The sequence below is a fragment of the Protopterus annectens genome, chromosome 2.part1 (genome assembly GCF_019279795.1).
Source record: "Protopterus annectens isolate FY-2018-M chromosome 2.part1, PAN1.0, whole genome shotgun sequence".
Classification (NCBI taxonomy): Eukaryota; Metazoa; Chordata; order Ceratodontiformes; family Protopteridae; genus Protopterus; species Protopterus annectens.
Window position 1 is genome coordinate 1,809,132,647 of NC_056729.1, and position 17,762 is coordinate 1,809,150,408.

Sequence of the window (17,762 nt, forward strand, 5' to 3'; positions counted from 1 at the left end):
TCAGGCGAGGCGCCTCCCCGATGTTCCACCCAGTCAGAGGGAGGTGGCAGCTTCAGAAATAAAGAAGCTGCTAAGAAAAAGGGCCATCCAGCACGTCCCCCTAGGCCAGTCCAGGTCGGGCAATTACTCCAGGTTCTTTTTGGTGCCAAAAAAGACGGGGGACTTAAGACCAATTCTCGACCTGTCTACATTGAACCTGTTCATTGCCAAGGAGAAATTCCGGATGGTCTCTCTTCGGTCTATTCACCCCCTTCTGCAGGAGAACGACTGGATGTGCTCCATAGACCTCAAGGATGCATACTACCACATTCTCATGGACAGGCAATCCAGGAGGTATCTCCGCTTTCGGTTGGGGGCCAGTCATTATCAGTTCAGGGTCCTCCCTTTTGGCCTCACCACAGCCCCCAGGGTGTTCACCAAAGTCATGGCAGTTGTAGCGGCCCACCTGAGGCTTCAGGGAATACAGGTCTTTCCTTACCTGGACGACTGGCTCCTTGCTGCTCCCACCAGGCATCTACTATGCTCAGCCAGGGATTGCTTCCTGCTCTTGGCCCGCCAGTTGGGGATCACTATAAATCACAAAAAAATCATCCCTTCAACCTGTCCAGGTCCTGGACTTCATAGGGGCCAGAATAGCAACACTTTAGTCCAAGGCTTTTTTGACATCAGACAGACTCCGCAGTTTATCTCTCCACGTCTTAGCATTTCTACAATCTCCGGCCCCACCAGCGGAATTAGTTCTGAGAGCCCTAGGGTCCATGGCAGCAGCTGTCAACCTTTCTCCCCTAGCCCGCTTGCACATAAGGGTTCTTCAGTGGACCTTATAGGTCCAGTGGTCCATCCTTCGACATCCGTTGGACTCCCCGATTCCCCTCAGCAGAGTTTGCAGGGACTCCCTACTTTAGTGGCTCCATTCCCAAGAGCTTCGGGAAGGGCGGACGTTTTTGATGCCTCAACCCCAAGCCACAGTGACCACGGACGCTTCTCGCCTGGGGTGGGTGGGGGCATTACATGGGCAGAACTGTCCAAGGCACGTGGACTCCAATAAAGGCCGTTCTGCGTATCAATGTTCTGGAGATGAGGGCAGTGCTTCTAGCATTGCAAGCTCTCCATGCCCTTCTTCCTCCGGGGACTATTGCAATTCAGACAGAAAACATGTCAGTGGTCTGGTACATCAACAAACAGGGGGGGACCAGGTCTTACCCTCTTTGCCGAGAGGCCATGAGAGTTTGGGAGTGGGAGATTCCACCAACCGTTTTCTGCTAGCAACGCACATTCCGGGCTGGTCCAACATTTTAGCGGACAAGCTGAGTCGAACTATCCTCTCGCCTTATGAGTGGTCTCTGAACCCCTTAGTAGCGAAACAGATCTTCCCCAAATGGGGTCAACCTTGCTGCGATCTCTTTGTATCGCCTTCAAACGCAAAGTGCAGCAAGTTTTTCGGTCTAATTCCTCCGCCGAGGGAGAGCCCCAGAGATGCTCTAGTTCATGCTTGGCCATCCGGTCTTCTTTATGCTTATCCTCCTCTTCCATTAATGACAAAATTCTTGCAGAAAGCTCGTCGGTTGGGGAGCAAGCTTATCCTCTTAGCCCCATTCTGGCCTCGTCAAACCTGGTTCCTGTGCCTACGGTCTCACCTCATAGCTCCTCCTTGGATCCCATTCCGGATCTGATTTCTCATCCTTCGGGATTGAAAACTCCGAATCTGGACAACCTCAAGCTCACGGCGTGGTTGATCCAGTTCCGTTAGTGGCTAGGCCTCCCGGTTTCTCATCCACAGTTAAATCCATCCTGGTGGCGGCGCATAAGCCTTCTACCAGGAAGGTCTACAACAGTAAATGGAAACGTTTTTCCATCTGAGCCTGGCATAGGAATTTGGACCCTTTTACAGCTCCCATTCCAGCAGTACTTGAATTTCTATCTCACATTTTCCATCAAGGGGCCAGTTCTTCTACTGTGAAGGTTCAAATGGTGGCCATTTCCCACTTCCACATCGGGGACAATCTTGGCCCCTTAGCTTCCACTAAGATCTGTAAGTCTTTCTTAAATGGCACCTTTCTTTTAAGACCTTCTGTCAAGAATGCGGTTCCTCCATGGGACCTAACCTTAGTTCTTCGGGCTCTAACTGGTCCACTCTTTGAGCCTGCAGCTTCTGTTGACTTAAAGTTCTTCTCTTGGAAAACTGCCTTCTTAATTGCTGTTACCTCAGCTAGAAGTGTATCTGAGCTTCAGGCCCTTTGTACTAAACCCCCATATCTTGTCTTCCATAAGGACAGAGTATCTCTCAGGATTAATCCTTCCTTCTTACCTAAAGGGGCTTCCGAGGCTAATATCAACCAGTCCATTAATTTGCCTGTTTTCTTCCCTAACTATCAGAACAAGGGGGAGTACAGACTGCATTCATTAGATGTGCATAGACAATTGCGCTTTTACTTGCACAGAACAGCTGCCTCTCGCAAGTCAGAGCAGCTCTTTGTTTCATTTGCTAAGCCATCCTTGGGTAAACCAGTAATGAAGGTGACTCTAGCTAGATGGATATCCCAATGCATCTTGCTTACATACAAAATTTCTTGTCGGCCGGAGCCCTTGGGAGTTCATGCTCACTCTATCTTTTCTATGGCTACCTCTGCTGCGTTTTGGTCAAGAGTTCCCTTGGATGACATCTGTTCTGCGGCTGCTTGGGCTTCTTCTCATACCTTTATTTCGCATTATAAACTAGATCTGATATCCAGAGGGAGGGCGGCCTTTGGCTCTGCAGTGCTCCGGAATTTTCTTCCTTGAGGACCTCTCAAGTTTTTTGGTAGCTCGGGACTCTGTCCCACATTTTGCTGATCAAATGAAGTTAACTACTTCAGATTAAGAAGTTATGTACTCTCCATAACGTTCCATCTGAGTAGGTAACTTAATTTGTCAGCAACCGACCCCCCCTCCTTCCCCCTAACCTGGTTTTCGTTACCTGAATGATAGAATGATTCAGTTCTGGTATGCATCAGGTTAGGATGTTCAGGTATTGTTTGTCTTGGTGTTGTATGGTAATTGGGCAAACTCGATCTGAGGACTGGAGGGAGGTAGCAGGGTGTTATGGGTAAGGGGGAGGAGCTTGGAGCTCGGATCTCTAGCTTGGAAAGCTGCCGGCTCAGATCCAGGACAGATCCGATACACACAGGTTGCTGACAAATGAAGTTACCTACTCAGATGGAATGTTATGGTGAGTACATAACTTCTTATTCCTGAATCTTAGGGTGGGTGTGGATTTTCCCGTATTCAGTTTGCTGTCATTGATATCAGTTGACTTTCTCTGATGGATACTTAGTATAGTGTGTAGCAATGTCCCAGTTAGGCTACTGTTATACATATGTTATGTACTGCACATGTTATATTCCAAATGTTTTATGTTAATTTTTGCAGTGTTGATACTGCTTTTCAAATATTTTATTAAATTTGCTGCTGTGTTGGGAGTAACTATGAGTGGATGTTTGTATTTTCAGTTTACATTCTTAAATGAGTCTGTATCGCAATTAACACATACAAACAAACCAACCAACTAGTAAAGACTCTCAATATTTTCTTAATTGTTTTTTTCATTCCAATGAATGATCTTACATCTGATAAAGGCAGTCAAGACTGTCATTTTTTTTCATATAGCAAGCTGTGTCTTACACATCAGAAAGACATTTTCATTTTCTTAGTAAAATTACATTTGATGTACTTCTATTCAGTGTTGCAGTATTCTTTACATATGGATTGTATTCCACCCATCGACCTGACGTCCGGCCTGTATACAAAAGCTTGGAGCCACTGCTTGTACGTGGGACATCGCACGAAGGCACAGACATCAGCCATAAAAGGGACGTCCGCACATACAATTTTCAGAACTTTTTTGCCACCATTCGGAAAGGTTGACTCGTATGTTCTGTGTGCCATTGGATACCGTTGATGTCATCTTCCAGCTTCAGATAAGTACCCCATAGGGGATTTAATATATTGCTACTGCCTTTTGTTTTTGTTAATGTCATCCAGAGTGGGCAAGTGTAGGTGTGAAAGGCAAATTCCACATAAAGATAGTCACGAGCTTTGCTTGTTTTGCTTAGGGCCTAATCATGACCACCGGGCCTGCTCTGTTTGTCAAGCCTTTGTTCCTAAAACATTGTGCAGTCATCTGTTAGCCTTGAATCTTAATTTAGAAAACAAAAGACTCAAACGTCTGGCTAGGGGTGCTATGGAAGATTCCACGAGTACTTCTGCGCCATCTGTTAAGAGGAAGGTTAACAAGGCTAGGCCTGAATCTTCTTTAGTTGTGTCTTCTCCCTCCAACGTACCCCTTGAGATTGATGAAACTCGGGGGTGCAAACGGAGGTAGGGTCTGCACCCTTGGTGGGTACAGGTACAGAAGCCATCAGAAGTGCACATCCTAGCACGGCCGAGGCTATGCAGATGTCCAGTTCAGATGACTTGGGGGAACTGCAGCTCATTATTGCAGAAGACTGTGGGATTGTTCCAGCTTCTTTGTTTAGGGAGGTGTTGGAGGTAAGGCCTACGTCTGCCATTTCTCTCCAACAGGAGAAACATGTTTTAAAAAACCCAAAAAACTAGACATGCTTCTGCTCCTGTTACTCCTACGTTGGATTGGGATTTTTTTTCTAAGGGTCTCATTATTTCTGTGATGGCTCTGAGGCCTCTGGCTCTAGCTTCTCTTATACCCAGCCCAGCCTTCTCCTCCTCTCCAGTGCTACTGTTGAGGTCCCAGGGAACTTCTTCAGGGCAGCCTGTAAAATTCCAAATTCATGACACTGATTCTGAGGAGTCTTCCTCAGATAAAGACTCCTTAGCATATTCCAGCCAGATCCTTTCTCCACTGGAATATGCTTCCCCAGAGGAAGAGTCTAATGGGGGTGACTCTCCCATTGAAGAGCTTTCCTTTGGGGAAACTGTTAATAAAATGAGGGAATTCTTTAAGTGGGATTCCTCTAAAATCTCAGAAGAACACAAGAGATATTATGAGTTATTCAAGCTCGGACACCCCTGCTCCTTCAGCAGTTCCACCAATCCTGCCAGCCTTCTTAGATGCCTTTAAGGTAGCATCTAAGACCCCTGACTCACACGCCACTGCCCCTAAAAGACCTGATCACTTCTATAAGGTCCCTGAGGATTGCAAGTTTCTTTTTAAATGCCTCTCAGCTGACTAAGCTGTGGTTTCCATTACTTCAGATAAATCTTCACAGCTGTCTTCCTCAACCAGACTGCTTCTTTCTGATAAGGAAAGTAAAATTTTGGAAAAATTGGGTAAGAAGGTCTATACCTCATCCACCTTGGCTATCAGTGCTTTAAGTTGTCAAACACACATCTCTAGGTATGCTTTGCCCTTGGTCTCTCAGGCTATGCAGGCTCTTTCCCCATTGCCTGACTCGGAGGCTAAATCATTGGCTCTTTCACTTTTATCAGCCTCCTCCCAGGTAGCTAGACACTCAGTCAAGTGTATTCTACAACCACGATCCAAATGTAACTAAATTCTATTCTTTAGGTGACACACAATAACGATGTAGTAAAACACGATCACTCAGTCAAGTGTAGTTACGATGCAGTTGAGGCCTCTTCCAGAGCAGCAGCTGCTGCATCTGTTCTGATGGCATTCCTGCTTACATCTCCAGGCACTCCCTGATGACATAAAGGCAAAGTGCTTGATTCTCCTCTAGCTATTTCCTCCCTCTTTGGCAAAGCAGCTGCAGAATTATTTACATCACTGCAGGAAAAAGGTGAGGAGCTTCAGGATTTGAAACGCTTGTTTCTCCAGTTCCAAAATTTCATAGGAGCTTTCCTCCCAAGACTCCTTTTGTCAGAAAACCTGCTCACTCCTCCACTTCTGCACCTTCTGGAACTAGGCCCCATAAGTCTTTTAGGAGACACTCACAGGATAAGGCTGTTACTTCTGCTGCTGGCATCCCTTCTCAGCAGCCCTTTCAGCCCAGACAAAGTCCTCTGTGACACTCTGCCCCCCCCCTCTTTCCAAGTCATACCCCCTTGTCTCTTCGCCTCTCTTTCTCTTTCTGCTTGGATGGAAATCACTCAGGACTCCTGGGTGATTTCAGTTATCCGAAGAGGATACTTTATGACTTGGGAGACTCTCCCTTCCTTTCAGGGCATACCTCAACCCCCCCCAGTCAACTGCATCTGTTTCCCTCGATTCTTGCTCAACTTTCCCATCAAGGCACCATCCAGTCTATCCCTCTAGACCAACTGGGGAAGGGATTCTACTCCAGGATGTTTTTAGTTCCAAGGAAAGATGGTTCATGGAGGCCTATATTAGATCTTTCCCTATTAAACACTCTCCTGGTGGTGCCTTCTTTCAGAATGCTATCCCTGCCTGCTGTCCTTCCCCTGGTCCCTCCTCAAGCCTTCTTAGCTTCTCTGGATTTCTAGAATGCATACCTGCATATCACTGTTCATCCTCACTTCAGGAAGTTTTTGCTTTTCTCTGTGGGTTCTTTGCACTTTCAGTTTACTGCCTTGTCCTTTGGCCTTTCTACTGCTCCAAGGGTATTCTCAAAGTGCCTGACCCCATCTATTGCCTATTTAAGCCTAAAAGGCCTACAAGTCTACCCATACTTGGACGATCTGCTGTTTCTGGCCAACAGTCCAGACTTGTTATCCAGGCATCTGGACATAGCTATTCCCTTTCTGCAGGCCCTGGGTTTCTCAATAAGTTTAAAAAAAAAATCACCCCTTTCACCAAGTCAAGGTCTTATTTATGTTCCTGGGGTGTAGTTTCCGCACAGACTTAATGATGGTTTTTCTTCCTGTGGGGAAAGTAACTTATCTCAAGACCTTCATGGAGGCTCTTCTGCCTCTTCCTTCCATCACGACCAGGGAGTTTCTGAGATTGCTGGGATTCATGCCCTCCACTATTCCCATGCTGCCCTTTGCAAAGCTACACATGAGGAAGTTCCGGTCATTTTTAAAGAAAGTTTGGTCCCAGTATGCTCATCCCTTAGATGTCTTGATTCCCCTGCTCTGCGTCTGAAAAAAGTGCTACATTGGTGGATGCAACAAATCAGTCAGAACCCTGGCCTACCTCTTCAGATACCTTAACCAGTTCAGCAGCTCTTCATAGATGCCTCAGACTTGGGTTGCGGAGCAACCTTTTCTTCATAGATTTCATAGATTAGTACTAAGCTAACTGCCCTTGAAAGCCATTTAAAGTCTAGCCAGTTATCCCTTGTGATACTCAAACCCTGCACCTTGTGTTTGTAAGGCAAATACCTTAACCATTAGGCTACCCTCCCAACCCTTTCTTCCAGGAAAGTTCAGGGTCTTATGTTCCTTCCTCTTAGAAGAGTACTAATCAACATCAGGGAAATGAGGGGTCTAATTCTAGCTCTACAGACCTTCCACTCTCTATTTCAGCCAGGACCTCTCAACATCCTCACAGACAATACCATGGTCTTTTGGTACATAAACAAGCAGGGGGGCACAAAATCTTATCTTCTCTGTCGCTTGGCCATCAAGGCTTGGGAATTGGCTACTTATTACAAAGTGACTCTACATGATGTGTACCTTCTCTCGGCTCAGAACTCGGTGGCAGACATATTAAGCAGATCTATGACACAATCTCATGAGTGAATGCTTCACAGGAATGTGTTCCTGGATCTAGTTCACTGGTGGGGTACTCCAGAACTGGACTTTTTGCCTGTCCTATGAACAGACAACTTCCTCACTTTTGTGCAAGGGTCCCTCACAAGTGTGGAAGGTGGATGCTCTATGTTTTTCATGGAAGGGGATGTTTCTATATGCATTCCCCCTTCCTCTTAAGTTAGAAAGTCCTGTTAAAAAATTCTACAGGAGAAACCAAAAATATTGCTAGTGACCCCCCTTTTGGCCAAGACTAGTTAGCCATGGGTCATCACTACAAGTTACCTCACTGGATGGACCTGCTCACTCAGGACAAGGGATCATTAATTCACCCCCATGTGTCAGCCCTATAGCTAACCTTGTGGGTGATCAACTATTGATCCCTTTCAGGCACCTCTTTTCTAAGGATGTGCTATGGGTTTTGCAGGGGGCCAGGAAACCCAATACTAGAAAATTTTATATTTCCAAGTGGAGAAGATTTTCCATTTGGTGCCAAAAAAGGAAAGAGGATCCCTTTGGTGAGGACATTCCCTTAGTACTTTCTTACCTGTGTGAGTTGCTCAACAGCGGTCTTTCCTATTCCTCAGTTTAAGTCCATTGTTCTGCTTTGACTGCATGTTTGCCTTTCACTCCCCCCTTAGCTTTCAGGTTAGACGTTAAGCTTTTACCTAAAGGCATCCTACATTTAATACCCCCCCAGGAAACCAGTTCCTCCTCATTGGGATCTTAACTATGTGTTAGAAAAACTCACTCAGGCCCCTTTTGAACCAGCAGCTTCTGCTTCTCTAAAGTTCTGCACATGGAAAACGGTGCTTCTAGTAGCCTTAACCTCTGCTAGAAGGGTCTCTGAGATTCAGGCGTTGATGGCTTCCCACCCTTTCCTAGTTTTTCATAGGGACAGAGTATCCTTGAGAACTAATACAAGCTTCATGCTGAAAGTGGTGAATGAGTTGTCTCTTAATCAGTCCATCCAATTGCCTACCATTTTCCCTTCACCACAATCCCCCAGTGAAAGGATTTTGTATACCTTGGATGCTCATAGACAACTCAGATTTTATCTTGACAAAACTACGTCCATTAGGAGGTCTGACCAACTTTTTGTTTCTTTTCATCCCAGGGCCCTGGGTTTGCTTGTATCCAAACAAACCATTTCCACATGGATGTCTAAGACTATTGTGTCTTGCTTTGAATTCCATGGGAAGTCTTTATCGACATCTGTTGAGGCCTATTCCACTAGATCAGTGGCATCCTAGGGGCCTTCTTTAAACGTCTAGATGCTCATTCCATCCTGGAAGCTGCCACTTGGTCATCTGTTCATACCTTTATGAAACATTACAAATTGGACAGTTTCCAGGTCCAGGGCAGGTTTTGCAAGGGCCGTTCTGCATGGGTTCCTGGAAAGTGCTTCTTCTTAGCTTTTCCCTACTCCATCCTCCTCCCTGGGTTCGCTTTCAGCTTTTGCACTCTCCCATATATAAAGAATACTGCAACATTGAATAGAAGGACATAGAATAGTTGTGTAAAATCGTACCATAACCATAGATGTCGTTCTCTTCTATGTTGCAGTATTCTATCCCAACCCTCCCGTCTTCCCCCCTACAACTTGCTCTTTCCTAGGATGATCTCCTTAGGCACCTTTTGGACTCCTTTCCTTATGGGGATTTCTTATTCTGAAGATTGTACATGCGGACGTCCCTTTTATGGCTGACATTGTCTGTGCCTTCGTGCGACTTCCCACGTACAGGCAGTGGCTGTAAACTTTTGTATACAGGCCGGACATCAGGTCGATCGTCAGAATACAATCCATATGTAAAGAATACTACAACATAGAAGAGAAGAACATATATGTTTATGGTAAGATTTTACACAACTATTCTGACTGCACATTGTTTTTGGTACTTAACATTGATTAGATTGTCAAAGTTCACATTTTGGCTATTGAAAGCAGCTTCCATTATGGGCATAAATTTATTTTAACAATGCAGTTTTGACACCTGAAGCCAAACAGCCACGTTCAGAATTTCTTAAATGCTTCATGCCATAGGCTATTAATGTCTTTTTTTCCAAGTTAAGAAAGAGTCTTTGTTTCTGTCACTGTGACTGAGTATCACCACCACTCTGTCTCACACACACACATGCACCTTGCACAGAAATACATTTCAATATTTGGGTTGGTTTTCAACATTAGGAGATCCTTTTTTCAGTTTTATTTTTAGATAACATTACAAATCAAACTTAATGTGTACTTTTAGCATTTCACATGTTTCCATGTCCATTTTTGTAATGACAATGAAATAGTGATTCACTATTGGGTAAGCATTAATGTCATGTGAAATTAACATGTTTACTTCTGTGTTTCTTAACATACTTGACTTTTATGCCTTTTTTTCCACATTTGCCTTCCTGTGTCATCTGTTGAGCGCAATGTTAATGCCGATGCATTGTTTTAATATTGCAGAATCCACACTGGTGACAGACCATACAAGTGTGCCCATCCAGGCTGTGAAAAGGCTTTCACTCAGCTGTCTAACTTGCAGGTGAGTTTATTGATCTGTGTTTGAATGCAGGCCACAACCATGTAGCTTAAAAACAAGCTGTTGTTAAAAATCACCCTTCCATTTTACATTGCTAAGTTGTTTACATTAACTCATTAATTGTACTTGACAACAGTATGTAATTGTTTTTGTGAGAATTGCTGTTATTTCTTCCATATGTTTTTTCTCTTTTGTATTTCTTTATTGATAACTGGAGCTTTTCTCCCTGGGACTCTCCTGAAAAAGGACCTGTGTCCAGTCGGACTTGTCCAGTAAACAAATGTAAAATAAATAAATAATAAAATAACACCTACCAGCTGGTCAGTTAATTAAGTGTGACAGTCCTGACTACTGGAAGGTTTGATCATAATTGCCTAGAGTCAGAAGAAAAAAACGTAAAAAATCTTTTCATTTGAACAAGAAAATCAAGTTCTTGCATTTCTTGTTCATCTGAAGTCATTTTCTCTTATTAATTTGCGTAATTGCTGCATTGGATACCACAAATTCAGTACCATGGTGTGATAAAAATGTGTGTTGTCTACATTTCAAGCACTGTCTGCTTGAGTGGGACAAGTTAGCACACACAGTACCACAAGGTATGATTAACAACACAATGCTGTCAGTGTTGCTGGTATTAATGAGTTAAACTGGATACTTTGTTGTGTTTTCCTTGCGATTCACCAAACAAGACCATTGTAAGATGCACAGTGGGAAATTTTCAGTTGATTTGCTACTCTTTGCTGCTTCTAACCTTTGTTAGAATTTGTAGGTCACAGTTTATGGTAGATGTTTATATAACTGTTTTGCATGCATGTAGATCAATGAGTAATTTGTTATTTATTGATAGAAACTTGCATTAACTTATACGACTGTGAGTAGATGCATTTCTACTAAGAGTGAAGTTGCAGAAGACACCCGAGTCTTACAAACTTTAAAAATATATTTGCAGTGTTATATTTTCTTCATTGCTTTATTTATTTTTTGAAAGTTGTCATAAATCACTCTTAATGGTTAGTACCATGTTATTTTTATACCCCAAAATATCCTTCCTGTGGGCTGACATGCTGTTTTATTTTGTTTATAGTTAAGACATATTTGTCTTGTAATGAACTCTGTCCAGGCAGTTTGAGATTATTTTGTTGTTCCTTTCTTTTCCCTTTGGGCTCTGTTGCTTAGTCAGCTGTGATGGGATTAGCCTGATTTATTGCATGCTTTGTAAATGTGCATTTTTTCATTTACTGCTTCTGTTTTTAACTAATTCTTAAAGTATTGTGTGCCCTTTCTTGTTTTATCTACAGAGAGTGGCTAATTGAATTGTTTTTGTAAAAAGCAAAAATGTATTTGCTGACAGAACTTTTTAGTTACACATCAGCTATAGATACCAAGTTTTCTGTCACTCATCCCTGACCTGCCCAGTCATCTGTGACTTGTAAAGTTCACATTAACAGTACTGGCATGAGCAAGTTCCAGCGAATGTGCTTCTATACATCCAATGCTATGTGCTGCTTGATGCAGTAAAGATTTAATTAAAACTACATTTACAAATGATCATCCAGGGTTCAGGAGTTAAACTGTTGAAGTTGTTTTTCTTTTTGGCTTTTCCCGGTTAGGGGTTGCCACAGCGGAACTCAGGTCCGCTAATGATTGGCAGTCGATTTTTATGGTGCCGAGTTGCCAGCCCGACGCCCAACCTCCAGCGAAGGCACGCCCATTCACGAATGTCTTTCAGAGGCCATTCGACCTCGGGGAGGACATGCAGACTCCACACAGAAGGCACTCTAGCCGAGAATTGAACAGGAGAACCTCTTGCTGTGAGGCTACTGAGCTCCTGAGCTAATCATTAATTGCTTAGTTATCCCAGCCAGTTGATCAGGTTGTGGTCTCCTTAAACACTGTAGTATGTCATCTTTTTCATCTTTTTGCCAGCAGAACTATTTTTTGGGGGGGGTTTCATACACTCCTAACATTGTGCAAAACGAGGAAGCTAAGTAACTTAGAAATTATATCTAAAGGAACATACTGCTGAAGAATTCTGTATGTAATTCTGACAGTGTATTGGACTATTGTGATATTTTTTTTCCCAGTGAAGGAATTTGTGTTTTGTTGTTTTGTTTCTGTTATCAGCATAACAGGAGACTAATGTATTTGTCAAGTTAGGGAATGAAGTTGTTTGGCATCAGGTGTGCATGATCAAACAGTATTCTCTTGCATCTGATCATTTTCAAGGGAAGTGTTTTTTCTTCACACTGGTAAGGATGTTCAGCAAGGATATCTATAGAAGAGGATTTCATGTATAAGGTGCTGGTTAACTGTGAAAGGAGGAACTGCTGTTTAAATGGCCAAACATTTGGTAGAGGTAATGTCAGAGACTTTCCTTTGCTGTATATTCATTGGGTTCATGTTGTGCACCAGTCACAGTTCTGTAGTTTTGTTTCATAGAACTTCCTGTACTTAGAGTCATGTGCCCAATGCCAACACACATGGCGACATCACTTGGCATCTTTATGATGACTTCTGAGCCCATCATCTCATATCTTTATTGTAACTCATGACAGAGGACATTCCTACATTCAGAGCCCAGAAGCAAATCAGCTGAGCATCCATGTAGCCATGTAACAACCATCCAAGACCTGTACTGGCATTGTCTGTACTGCCCTAGAGGAGAACATTAAGTAAAGCACTGTTGTAAGTGCCAGTGGTCCAATCCAGCTGCCTGCTGATGTCAAAAGAAGCAGAGTATGATCTGTCTCACTACCAGAAGACTGGCAGAGATTGACAGCTTCTGCTGTGGGGATTGCTAGGCAAGTCCTTTGCATAGCCTCAGGTGTCAGTAGGAGCACTGACACAAGGACCAAGAAATGGAGGCTAAGCTGTAACCAAACCCATGAAAAGGCAAGTTTGTTTCAGAAAAATGTGCCTTGGGTGCTGGGCTCATTCTTGGCTTGCAAGGCTTCATGCTTATGCATGTCTTTTGCTTCAGCTGGCGAGTCCAAAGCAGGTGCACCCCTAAGGGGTGGAGATGTTGCCTGTCTTTCAGTTTAGTCAGACAGGGCTGATTGCTTCCTGACCTAATTTCAGGGCATACTCTTTTAAGTCAGACAGTTCTGATTGCTTCCTGACCTAATTTCAGGGCATAGGCTCTTAAGTCACCCATCCTCATTTCAGGGGTACCAAAGACAGAAAACTCCCACCTAAGAGTTTCTCCAAGAAAAGCTGGGTCCATTTGTGAGGTTATGGAAGGGGAGCCAGACGGTCTTCTAACATCACAGGGCTCATGGTTCAGTGTTTGAAATTAAACACATGTTTAGGTACTAGGCTATCGGCCCTAGGGCCTATACAGGCCTAGCCATAACAATTCCCTGGCTATTTCTTTCCACACTATTTACTTCCCTGGACCCCTGTCTAGCAAGGCGACTGACGTGATCCCCGGAGTGAATTCCTTTCTACCATCCAATCATCAAGGTTCCTTTTGAAGAGGGCCAAAGAGGCGCTCTGCTTGACATGTATGGGCAGTCTATTCCAGAGTCTGGGGAGTCTCTGGGTCGGTAACCTATCCCTCCAGCATGTTTTGTTTATTGTGATGACAGGGTTTAGATCCCTGGAGTGTGTGGCTCTGAGGGATTGGGATTTCTTTAAATGTAACATGTCCAACAGCTCTGGGTTTGACATGGCCTTGTATGTTAAGCAGAGATCGCCTCTGAGTAGACGATATGCAACAGAGTATAGCTGGAGTTTTTTAAGGCTGTCAGCGTAGGGCATCTGCTGTAGGCCAGTGATTCTTTTAGTGAGGTATTTCTGCGGCCTTTCCAGTTGTTGCAGATGTCTTGAGAGGTACATACCAAACGGGGCGTTGTATTCTATAATGGATCTAGTGAGGGATGAGTACAGTGGGACAATGACCTCCTTTTTTCTGGGTGAAAAGCCCTTAGTGATGAGGTGTGCCACATAGAAGGATTTCCTGACTGTTGTGGCGATGTGGTTATTGAAGGTGAGACCACTGTCCACCTCTGTCTTTAAGTCTCTTATCACACTTTTGGTGTTTATTGTACTGCCACCTATGTGGTAATTCACGGGTAAACGTTTTTTCCCAATGGGGATAACTATACATTTCTTGGCACTGAGCTTGAGCCCATGGCTCTGGCACCAAGCATCTGTTTCTGTAAGGCCCTTTTGTAGAGTATCCACATCATTTGGGGATTCAATATTGGCTCCCAGTTTGCAGTCATCTGCGTACTTTGTTAGCCAGAGTCCCTTAGTGTTGGCCTACACTTCAGCAAAGTAGATGCCAAACAAGAGCGGTCCCAGGACTGAACCCTGAGGTACTCCACTTGTCACTTGTCTGGAGATGGATTTGGAGTCGGCTACTTTTACAGTGTGGGTTCTGTCAGTAAGCTAGTTGGCAACCCATCGAGTGACGTAGGGATTAATGCCCAGCTTAGTAAGTCTGTCTATGATTCCAGAGTGGGGGATGGTGTAAAAGGCCTTGGTGAGGTCCAGATAGGCTGTGTGGACCACCTTACCCACAACCACAGCTCTGGAGACTGATTCGAAGAAGTCAGTCAGGTTCAGGAGACAAGATCGGCCCTTCACGAACCCAAACTGGGTGGGGTCCAGTGTTTGAGGGTTCCCAATGTCTTTATTTATAAGTTCCATGATAATATGTTCCATGGCCTTGCAGATCAGGCTCATCAGACTGATGGGGCAGTAGTTCCTGGAATCCAAGGTGGATCTCCTCTTGTGGAGTGGGATAACTGTAGCTGTGCGCCACTCAGTCAGCACGAAGCCTGAGGTGAGGCTATGATTAAACATTACACTTAGGTTAGGTGCCAGTTCATTTTGTAGTTCATGTAATACACAGCCCGGGATGTCATCTGGTCCCATTCGTAGCTTTGGAGATTGCGTTTTTTACCTGTGTGGCCGTTATTACCAAAATTTGGCAAATTTCTGATATTGAGATGGGCCGTTTAGGGGGTGAGAGGGAGGTGAAGTTGGCACTGAATTGATCTGCCGGGATATTGGCAATATCCGTGGGATCAGTATATTTAATGCCATTCTGTTGTAGCTCAGAGAAGATCTGAGCATTGCCATTTAGATTCTTGACATAGTTATAGAATGCCTTGTGGTTGTCTTTGGAATCTTTGGCAATTTTATTTTCATAACTAGCTTTGGAGGATTTTATGAGGGATCTCGACTTCTTACTGAGGCTGGTAAGGGAGTTTTTTGCATCCTGGGATTTTCCTCTTTTCTGCAATAGTTTCTTCCTTTTGTTGTAAAGTTTGTTTATGGCAGGATACCACCAGATTGGTTTTCTTTTTTTGGAGGAGAGCATCTTGGTTTTATTTGGGATGGCACGATTCATACATGAGTGGATGTGCTCATTCAGTGTCTTAGTGTAGGATTCAGCAGTCAAACTTTCAGTTCCCGTCTGCATGGGTGTCATGAAGTTTGTCACTTCTGACTTGAGTAGCATGAAGTTAGCTTTGGAGAAGTTTTTTATGGAGGTTTCCTTACTGGGGGGTGTGGGTGGGATGTGGATGTTAAGGGTGATTAGCTTATGGTCAGACCTGACCAACGATTGAGGTTTGATTTGAGCTTGAATCGTGGGTGTGAGAATGCACCCTCAGGAAATATATCTTGATGCATTTTCCAGACTCCATACAGGTGTGTCATGTCTCACATGCCACAGTCCTGCGATCCCTGTCGCCATATGTTCTGCATCCACCCTTTAGCTTGTCCCTGGAGCTGGTGTGGAGAATGCAGGCTTCCTCATAGTTGGTATCCAGTCAAAATTCTGAAGATTCAAAAGGTCCTTTGTTTGTGAGGCAGAGGCAATGACTCTTCCTCACTGAAAAGGTCCCTTGCATAATTGCTTCCTTGGAAAAACCACGATACTCTTGATGTCCTCTGTGGACTGGCCTTTTATTAGCATTCCTGTGTATCAGAAATGCCTTAATGTGTTTCTGATGAATGCAGAACATTTGTTCAACTCTCTAATGGAGCTGGTTAAGATGTCAAGCTGGTCCCATAGCCCCAAGATGATTTATAATCCCTGGTTGAAAGGAGCATGTCCCTGTCTAGCTATCTGTGGACTTATTCCTACTTGAGCTCTTCAGCCTAGCACAGAGCCAAGAGGCCACAGCATTTTGGCACCTTGCCACCAGACAAGGAGGAAGACTCTAAGCTATGAACAGGTGTAGCAAGAGAGTACTATGATGATATGGGGAAGTGTCAGCATAGCCAGCTGGAGTTTTCTAAAGAATGATATGTCCTTTGAATATCAAAGTGATTTATACAAGATGTATGTTTTATTACTGTATTAAAACTGTATTTTATTTGTATTTCAAACTTATTTTTCACAGATGCTTGTGCTGAAAATATATTTGTGAGCTTTGCTTGTGTTGAAATGTATTAACAGTGCACCCTGCTCCCTAATAAAATGAAGAGAAATGTACATGTATTATTGTAGTTGAATTAAATGTATATGTTTTAATAGAGAATACTGGCACAGCAGAGGTTAACTTTAAGAAAAATATGGGAAATGTAAATGATCATTAAAAGGTACCCCACAGTGCAGAATGGGACTGAAGACGTTGGGTCTGGAACAGACCCTTTGTTGGGGAGGCCTCAGGCACTGCCGTAAACATTTGCATGTGTATTGTGGCCATCTGTGCTATCTCCTGTCTCAGCTTCAAAGGGGAATACTGTGAGAACCAAGAGTCAGGTGACCAGATTAGGTCATTCTGCCAGCCCTCTTGGAAATTATATTTTAGATACAAAGAGAAATCTCAGAGTATTGAGTATTCTGTTTTTGAAGCCTGACTAGAATACCCTAAGTAACTTAACTAGGGAACATTTAAATTCTGTTAGATTCAGTCAGGAATATAGTGAAGCTTAGTTTAGATATTGTTTTTCTTTCTTTGTGTGAATCTGTCTATCAGTGTTTTTTTCAGTATTTTCTGTGATTTGAACTCTGTTTACTGTGAATATATATTCAGTATTTTCATTTTTTTATTATTTATTATTAAATATATTTAAAACTTTTATTGTGGCTGATCCTTGTAGAAGGTACCTAATCTTGGAGAGTGCTTATATTTATTTGGTGACACTGTGTGGGCCACTCCAGAAGGCCTGGCCATCTTGGTGAAATACTATTATTTGTATTAGTATTAATATTACAAAGTATAATTGGATACCCTTCTAAGAGCTTTATAGTAACTGACTGGTGGCAGTGATAACTACCTTATAGTCTGGGCAAAGTTGGCAGAGTGGGTAATCTGTGCTAGCCTTTCCCAGATGTGTGTGTGTGTGCGTGTGAAAATTAAATCTTAGAGTGTGTGTCAGCTGCTTGGGGCAGGGACTGAAAGTACTGGATTTACAGAAGGGGTGCTGGAGGACTTGGCTTGGACACTTGACTGAGGACCTAACCATACAGCTGTACCAGTGGGCAGTCTTATTGGGGACCTGAAGAGAGACAGATAAAGAGACATCCAGACCCCAGGTTGAGTGTGTTCACTGTGTGCTCTTAAGGGAAATTGTACTTGATGCAGAGAGGTCTGCATCTTGAAATACTGAGTATATATATTTATATTCCAAGTACACATC

General features: G+C 43.6%; 1 protein-coding gene across 12 annotated transcripts in view; it reads left to right on the forward strand.

The window, feature by feature from the left end:
* The window catches only part of ZNF362 (zinc finger protein 362), a 984,218-nt gene that overhangs the window by 726,680 nt on the left and 239,776 nt on the right, over positions 1-17,762 (forward strand). For all 12 annotated transcript variants that reach the window (XM_044063254.1, XM_044063249.1, XM_044063257.1 and 9 more), the window contains one exon: positions 10,085-10,163. In XM_044063254.1, the coding sequence (XP_043919189.1) occupies positions 10,085-10,163 (79 nt within the window). The remainder of the gene's footprint in view (positions 1-10,084; positions 10,164-17,762) is intronic.